The sequence below is a fragment of the Sinocyclocheilus rhinocerous genome, unplaced genomic scaffold, assembly GCF_001515625.1.
Source record: "Sinocyclocheilus rhinocerous isolate Xijiao unplaced genomic scaffold, SAMN03320098_v1.1 scaffold1377, whole genome shotgun sequence".
In the NCBI taxonomy this organism is placed as follows: Eukaryota; Metazoa; Chordata; class Actinopteri; order Cypriniformes; family Cyprinidae; genus Sinocyclocheilus; species Sinocyclocheilus rhinocerous.
In genome coordinates, this window is record NW_015647009.1 from 9,725 (window position 1) to 18,675 (window position 8,951).

At 38.2% G+C, this 8,951-nt stretch overlaps 1 protein-coding gene across 1 annotated transcript in view; it reads left to right on the forward strand.

Moving 5' to 3' along the window:
- The window catches only part of LOC107708193 (serine/threonine-protein kinase 32C-like), a 27,397-nt gene that overhangs the window by 4,684 nt on the left and 13,762 nt on the right, over positions 1–8,951 (forward strand). Inside the window, exons 2-6 of the mRNA XM_016512366.1 lie at positions 234–269; positions 459–548; positions 1,806–1,909; positions 3,782–3,898; positions 8,769–8,894. Of these exons, the coding sequence (XP_016367852.1) occupies positions 234–269; positions 459–548; positions 1,806–1,909; positions 3,782–3,898; positions 8,769–8,894 (473 nt within the window). The remainder of the gene's footprint in view (positions 1–233; positions 270–458; positions 549–1,805; positions 1,910–3,781; positions 3,899–8,768; positions 8,895–8,951) is intronic.

An 8,951-nucleotide genomic window follows, 5' to 3' on the forward strand; every position in this document is an offset into this window, starting at 1 on the left:
TGTGTGTGTGTGTGTATGTGAGTGAGTGTGTGTGTGTGTGCGCTCGTTGTAATTAGTGAGTGTGTTGAAAGTGTGACAGCCCCCTGAGAACTGAACATTCACACAAAAGAAGGCCGCCGAAGCTTTCAAAACACGGCTGCAGATGCGGTCAGAGAGAACTAGCGTGTAAATAAAGTCCAGGTGTTGATGTCATGTGAACTGACGTGATGATGTCATGATCTCTCCACACAGGGACATCAAACCGGACAACATCCTCCTGGACGAGCAAGGTGAGATGCGTGTGTGCGAAGCTCTCAGAAATGGTTCAAGGAGAGTTCTCTTCGGTCTATTTCTGATGTTCCCTTTTTAGAAAGAGGGAATTATTGGCCTGGATTGCTCTAGTAGTTCTCACATGCGTGCGTTTGAGCTTTAGCTCCGCTTCTTGTCTGGTTGTCACTCGTCTCTCTGTTGTTCTTCAGGTCACGCGCATTTAACAGACTTTAACATCGCTACCATAATCAAGGACGGCGAACGAGCCACGGCGTTAGCGGGTACAAAGCCTTACATGGGTAAGAAACGTCTCATCATCTACATCACAGATCCAGAACTCAAACAAACACAAGAAATTATGATGAACTCTGAACATCTTCCAGTTTTCATTTTATATTTTTTTACAGACTGATGTATTATTGTTTGATCAACTATTTCAGTTATCAAACTCAGCGGTTCTCAACCAGGAGTCCTGGATCCACTAGGGGGCCTTAAGATGAAAATGATTTGAAATAAGACAAAACCAGCATTAAAAAATCTAAAAGAACTCATATTTTGATTCAACCCTTCCACAACAGTTCCTTTGAAGAACCAGGATTTATCTCTTAATTGTTATCATTGGCGTATTATCATATTGTAACGTTTGCTAATATTTTTATTCAAAACCACGATTGCTTGATTTAAAACAATCGTGGGAAAACATTGCATTTGAATTTATTGCTAAAATCAAAAAAAAAACACCCAGCCCTAGTTGTTAATGTGTTCTGCTGGTCTTTTAGTATATTGTTTTGCAGTTGCTAGGGTGTTTTTGGGTGGTTGGCAGGGTGTTGCCGTGACATTTATATGTGGTTGCTAATGAGGTCTAACTTAGATATATGAGTAAGCCTCATTTTAAATGTGTATTTTCTAGACCTGGAAAAGTCATGGATATTAATCAAATCTTAAAATGCCAAAACTCTAAAATATTTTATCACTTAGAAATTGCGAGTATAAAATATTTTTAATAATCCTTTCCCTAATCCTGATCCAGTAAATCCGTGTGAGACACTTTTTTTATGGATGGGCGCTTTTTATTTAACTTCTTTTGGACTGAAGCACTGCAACACCCGCTGACTGCAATGATAGAGCTTGGAATAGCCAGGACAATTTTTAACATAACTCCGACTGGATTCGTCTGAAAGAAGAAAGTCATATACACCTGAACTAACCCTTTAAGTTTGATTTTTTTATTTGATTTTTTTTGTATCCTGACAAACAAAAAGCAAACTGTAGTTTTTGGTTTTACGCATTAAATCCTTTGTGCTGGTCCCTATGGAAATGGTGGAGAACGGAAAGGTATAGATGGCCATTACGGTCAGTAAGCTTGAGAACCACTGATCTAACTAGAACATTAAACTAAAACATTGAACTGTCAGTCAGACGGTCTCCTCTTGTCTTGAGTGGCAGTTCTTGTTTTGAATAACTGGACCAGACATTGTTTTGTTAGTCAAAGTCTGACTGTGTAGCTCACATCCCATCATAATCATGCTCTGAATGCATGTGTGTTCTCCTGACAGCTCCAGAGATCTTCCAGTCGTTCGTGAGCGGGGGAACTGGTTATGCGTTCGAGGTGGACTGGTGGTCGCTGGGCGTGACGATCTTTGAGGTTCTGCGAAGTTGGGTAAGTTTTTTTTTTTACTTATTTATTTTTTGCAGACAGCGTAATGTCTTCACTGATGAAAAATCCAGAATTACAATTCCTAAAAGCATGATTGTAGAGAACCTCGGTGGCAATGGTTTCTACGATCTACTGATGCTTCTGATGGTTTTGGGAAACGCAGATTGACGAGCCACCAGTAAATCTTGTGTTTGGACTGAAGTCTCAAGCAGGGGATGCTGATGTGCTGGTGCTTAACTAGCTTAACCTCTTTGGTCAACCATCTTTACCAGCTAAGCTTTGCTGGTTTGCAACCCTAACCCTATAAACCAACCTCTAATTCTAACCCTAACTGTGCAGATTCATACAGAGTTTCAGCAGGACCTAACGGGGAACGCTCTCTCAAACTTCACTAGTGATTATTAAAAGTTATATCAATGTTAGAACAAGATGTTCTTAAAGTAATGTTTATGGAATGTTCTCATAACTTTATTAATATAATGTTGAGAGAAAACGTTCTGAGATCAACATTCTTGGAACATCCCTATGATGTTATGTACACTTGATGAATGTTTTAAGAAACATTTTTGTAACCTATAACTCTTTCCCTGCCAGCATTAAATATAAAAAAAAGTTGCTAGTCACTGCCAGCATTTTTGATCATTTTCACAAAACTTTCATGGATATTTTGTTGTATCAATATCTGAACATGCGATATGTCAAAGGAAAGAACAGAGCCTTTGCTTTCAAACGAACAAACAGTTTTATTCCAGCTCCATGCATTTTTTTTATTAACACTTGAATGTCGGTGAGTGATTTTAAACAAAAAGCTGAGAAAAAGGTGTTTTTGGTGTTGACGATTACAAAGGGGGTTACATAAAAAATATTCACACACATTCCCATATACAGATTTAATTGATTTCTTTCCTAAATTGCACTGACTGCTCTAAAATATGAGACACCAATGTTTCAGGAGTTTAGGACACATGCTTATTTGATAAAAGTTTTATTTCCTATTTGGGTTGATTTCAAAAACAGAATCATAGCTACTAACTGTTTCTTGTTATGATTTTAAATCTGTATTTACCTCAGAATGATCTCTGGAGGAGGAGCTGAAGTCTGATTTTGTGGTGGCTGTGCTTTAAAATTAAATTATTTTAATCTTAATTTCAAGTGATGAAGGAATCTGAAAGTCTGACAGTAATCAGTGTTGAGTGCTACTGTGAAGTTAACCCTGCCTGCTTTACATGTTTCTAAATGATTATCAGTTGAAAACATTCATTGGAAATTTAGAAAAGTAATCAAAAAGTAATCAAATGTAACAGTTACTTTACTTTAATAAAGTAACTGAAATAGTTACACTACTTATTACATTTTAAATAGGGTAACTTGGAATCTGTAACTTATTAAATTTTTAAAGTAATCTTCCCAACACTTTTGCCTCCTACCGAAGGAGGAGGAAAATCATCTTTAAAGTTGTCCGAATGAAGTTCTTAGCAATGCATATTACTAAACAAAAATTAAGTTTTAATATATTTACGGTAGGAAATTTACAAAATATCTTCATGGACATGATCTTTTCTTAATATCCTAATGATTTTTGGCATAAAAGAAAAATGTATAATTTTGACCCATACAATGTATTGTTGTCTATTGCTACAAATATACCCCAGCGACTTAAGACTGCTTTTGTGCTCCAGGGTTACAAATAACATTATGTTTTGGGTGAAGATAAAGTTAGTAGAACACTGTTAGAAACGTTTTTGTAACCTTTAAAAAAACGTTATAATCATGAACAAAAAACTGGAGATTTCAGTGTTTTAGAAACATTTCAAAACAGTGTTTTTATAATGTAAATTCGTTACACATTAATGTCTCTCTCTGTCTGTCTCTCAGAGGCCATACGACATCCACGCCAGTAACTCGGTGGAGTCTCTGCTGCAGCTGTTCAGTACGGTCAGTGTGCAGTACAGCTCATCCTGGCACAAAGACCTCGTCTCGCTGCTGAGGAAGGTGAGGTGAACAGAGCATCACAAACATACACAACTAATGCTCCAGATGAAGAACCAACACCCTAGCAGGAACTGCCCATAACACCCCAGCATGGTGTCATAGACTTACACAGGCAAACCCCACTCACATATACTTATGACAGTGTAAATCTAGTTGGATGTTGTCAAGATATTCTGGATGGTTGCCAGGGGGTTGCTAAGGTGTTCTTTGATCTTTACTGGGGTGTTTGGGGTGGTTGCTATGGAGTTTTGAAAGGACATTGAGGTTGTTAATGTGTTCTGTTTGTTTCTAGCATATTGCTTTGCAGTTGCTAATGTGTTCTAGGTGGTTGCTCTGGTGTTTGGGTTGATTATTAGGGTGTTTTGGGGGGTTGCCTGAACATCTCTATATTGTTGTTAACATGTTCTGATTGTTTTTAGAATATTGTAGTTGCTAGGGCATTCTAACTCGTTGCTAGGGTGTTCCGGGTGGTTACTCAGGTGTTGTAAGTTTTTGGCAGGACATTTTGTGTGTAACATGTTCTGATTGTTTTTAGCACATTGCTCTGCATTTGCTAGGGTGTTCTACAGTAGGTGGTTGTTAGGGTGTTCAAGGTGGTTGCTAGGGTGTTCTATGTGGTTGTTTGGGTCTTCTAAATGGTTGCTAGGTTGCTTTGAGTGGTTGCTAGGGTGTTCTAGGTGGTTGTTAGGGTGTTCAAGGTGGTTGCTAGGGTGTTCTAGGTGGTTGTTTGGGTGTTCTAAGTGGTTGTTAGGTTGTTTTGAGTGGTTGCTATTGTGTTTTAGATTTTTAATAGGGTGTTCATTGTGGTTGTTAGGGTGTTTAAGGTGGTTGCTAGGGTGTTATAGGTGGTTGTTAGGGTGTTCAAGGTGGATACTATGGTGTTCTAAGTGGTTGCTAGGTAGTTTTGAGTGGTTGCTATTGTGTTCTAGGTGGTTTCTATGGTGTTTGTGTAGTTGTTTGGGTGTTCTAAGTGGTTGCTATGTTGTTTTGAGTGGTTGCTATTGTGTTTTAGATTTTTAATAGGGTGTTCAATGTGGTTGTTAGGGTGTTTAAGGTGGTTGCTAGGGTGTTATAGGTGGTTGTTAGGGTGTTCAAGGTGGTTGCTAGGGTGTTCTAGGTGGATACTATGGTGTTCTAAGTGGTTGCTAGGTAGTTTTGAGTGGTTGCTATTGTGTTCTAAGTGGTTTCTAGGGTGTTTGGATAGTTGTTTGGGTGTTCTAAGTGATTGCTAGGTTGTTTTGAGTGGTTGCTATTGTGTTTTAGATTTTTAATAGGGTGTTCATTGTGGTTGTTAGGGTGTTTAAGGTGGTTGCTAGGGTGTTATAGGTGGTTGTTAGGGTGTTCAAGGTGGTTGCTAGGGTGTTCTAGGTGGATACTATGGTGTTCTAAGTGGTTGCTAGGTAGTTTTGAGATTAATTCAGTAAATGACGTCGGCACATGTGTAGCGAATCATTACCGTAAACTCACCGCTTCATCATGTAAACATGTACATAGTGAAAAGCCCAGTATTTTCCACAGTTTTATGTGGATGTGCTGACATTAGTGAGTTTAAATATAGACGATACGATACTGAGAGGTTTTATGAAGCCACGTCTTGTTTAAAATCTCTCTCAAGTGTGCAGGCACAACTTGCAGGCAAAAACGCCAAAGCTTTTGTACCATTTGCATAGCCATTTCTAATCCAAACGAGTGTGTGTGTGTGAGTGTGAGAGAGAGAGTGTGTGTTTTAGATTTTTAATAGGGTGTTCAATGTGGTTGTTAGGGTGTTTAAGGTGGTTGCTAGGGTGTTATAGGTGGTTGTTAGGGTGTTCAAGGTGGATACTATGGTGTTCTAAGTGGTTGCTAGGTAGTTTTGAGTGGTTGCTATTGTGTTCTAGGTGGTTTCTAGGGTGTTTGGGTAGTTGTTTGGGTGTTCTAAGTGGTTGCTAGGTTGTTTTGAGTGGTTGCTATTGTGTTTTAGATTTTTAATAGGGTGTTCAATGTGGTTGTTAGGGTGTTTAAGGTGGTTGCTAGGGTGTTATAGGTGGTTGTTAGGGTGTTCAAGGTGGTTGCTAGGGTGTTCTAGGTGGATACTATGGTGTTCTAAGTGGTTGCTAGGCTGTTTTGAGTGGTTGCTATTGTGTTCTAGGTGGTTTCTAGGGTGTTTGGGTAGTTGCTATGGTGTTCTAGGTGGTTGCTAATGTGTTCTGATTGTTTTACCACATTAATCTGCAGTCGCTAGGGTGTTCTATGTGGTTGCTATGGTGTTGCTATGGTGTTCTAGGTGGTTGTTAAGGTGTTCAAGGTGGTTACTAAGGTGTACTAAGTGATTGCTAGGTTGTTTTGAGTGGTTGTTATTGTGTTTTATATGGATAAAAGGGTGTTCAAGGTGGTTGTTAGGGTGTTTAAGGTGGTTGCTAGGGTGTTCTAGGTGGTTGTTAGGATGTTCAAGGTGGTTGCTAGGTTATTCAAGGTGGTTACTAGGGTGCTCTAAGTGATTGCTAGGTTGTTTTGAGTGGTTGCTAGGGTGTTCTAGGTGGTTGTTAGGGTTTTCTAGATGGTTGCTAAGGTGTTTGGGGTAGTTGTGAAGGTGTTCTAGGTGGTTGCTAGGGTGTTTGGGGTAGTTGTGAGGGTGTTCTAGGTGGTTTCTAGGGTGTTTTGGGTAGTTGCTAGGGTGGTTCTGGGTGCTAATATGTTCTGATTGTTTTACCACATTGATCTGCTGTCGCTAGGGTGTTCTAGGTGGTTGCTAGGGTATTGTGGGTGGTTGCTATGGTGTCGTTGTTAGGGGAGTTCTTTCTGGCCCGAGTCGGAAAAGCCTTTACCTCAACAAACTGCGTTAATAAGGATGAAATGGACAGAAGATGGAGAGAGAGAAATGAAAACAGACAGATCGCAGATGGAGTCAGAATGAGTGAAGAGAGGATAAAACACTCTAATGATGCAGGAGAGAATAAAGCGAAGGATTGAGAGAAAGAGGAGGAGATGATAATGAGCTGGAGAGATAATAAAACAAGATGAATGAAGGAAACGAGTGTCGCTCTGCTGGAGCGCTGGAGAGAGAGAAGAAATATTATGAGAGGAGAATAGATATTGGTGAAGAACAGAGAGACATTACAGTAATTTATTAGAGCTGAGAGATATGGGGAGATTATACTGTGTGCATGAATCACCGGAGAAGAGCATTGTGGGTAGGATGAACTGATGGACCCACAGGAAGTGTGTTGTTCAGAACTTCCTCTTTCAGCTCAGCAGTTCTCTGTTGTATTTCATTGAAGTGTCAGTTTGATCCAGGTGTTTCTTAGACATACAGACACAAATGAGTCAATGATCCGACTTCATCTTAAGATCGCTTGCCTTTGTGTGCAGATTTTGGTATATCGGCCAATTTGAGCACACTTTGAGACATTGTTGAAATCTCTTCTAAAACGCTCACATGTGAGACTGAAATAAAATAAAATTTTTATTTTATTTTATTTTAAAGGTTACCAAGGCATCATTTCTAATTTTTGTTTAGCTTAACTGGATGTACTAAAATAATTCAAACTAAAACTGAAAGAAAAAAAAAAGAAAAATTATATAGACATATTTAAAAAAAAGTAATAAAAATTACAAAAAACAAGAATAAAATTACTTTAAAAAAAAAGAAAGTTTAGCTCAAATTTAAATGAAAACAAAATCTAAAAATAAAAAATTAGGAGAAATTATTGAGATTTTCATGAGATCTCATTTGGAAACATAAGTAAAATTAACATTGAGTTTTGTATTTTTTTTTATTTATTTTTTTTACGTATTGGTTATATTTTAAAATTTTAATTCCAACATAATGTAATAAATTTTTTAATCTGTATAAAACACTGATGTAGGAGACTGAGTTTTTACTATCCTTGTGAAACAGTAAACTGATCGGTTCTCAGTCTTCAGACGAAGCTGAATCCAAAGCAGTAGTGTCGTTCTTCAGCTCCAGTCAGTTCAGTAACAGCGCTGATGTTGCTAAATTCATCAGTTATGACTATTAGATTCAGCTATGCATGTAAAGATAAAGAATCTGTTCCTGCCACATCTATCAAAACCTCAAGTTTCTCCTAAATAGCATTAATATTAAATGCAATGCACTTGTGAGGGATTGCTTATGCTCCTCTATTGTAGGTTGCTGTAGATAAGTAGATCTGTTAAATGCATACATGTAAATGTGAAGTTTTCTTGCTTTTCTCCTGAGAAAAAGACCCAAGTTTTCTCGCTCATTAGTGTCTGTATGTCTCCTAAGAATGAAACGGATACTTAAATTAAACCCGAGATCTCCTGAGCTGAAAGAGGAATTTCCCCAGCTAACAAAAATATGTTGAAAGACATTGCTAACATTCCCATTAAGTTATGAAAACATTATTTCTGATTGTTCTCTGAACATTCAAAACTCCAATTTTTTTTTTACATTCCATTTTATAATTTTGCAAACATTACGGGAATGTTACTTTTGAATGAACTTTCTGAAACGTGAAAAACATTATATAAACGTCCACCGTTTCAGAAATATGTTCCATGATTAATGTTTTGAGAACAGAGATCAAAGGCCAGATAAATCTGAATGTGAACATTTTATTAATGTTACTGGAAGAACGTGTTCATAACTTTTGGCAGAATGTTCCTGTTAGCTGGGTCTGTGCATTCTGAGCAAGTTAATAAATGTTTTTCATTTTGTTTAATTTAGCTCTTTATATGCTGTTTTACTCAGAAATATGTCACATTACAGAAGTCAAGTGTGGTGTGAATGCTTCTATGAATAGGAATATGCATTGATGTTTGTGTGTGAGTGAGAAGTGTGGTTGGTTGGTTTGTTGGACTGTCCTGATGGTGTTCTTCCTGGATGTGCTTGTGTTTTGTGTTTCTGTAGTTATTGACTGTAAACCCAGAGCATCGCTTCTGTAGTCTGGCTCAAATGCAGACGGCGCCCTACCTCTCCGATGTCAACTGGGACGACGTTTATGAGAAGAAGATGGAGCCCGGCTTTGTTCCCAATGTGAGATTGAGTTCAACTGGTGACCGCTCTCACACACACACACACACACACACACAC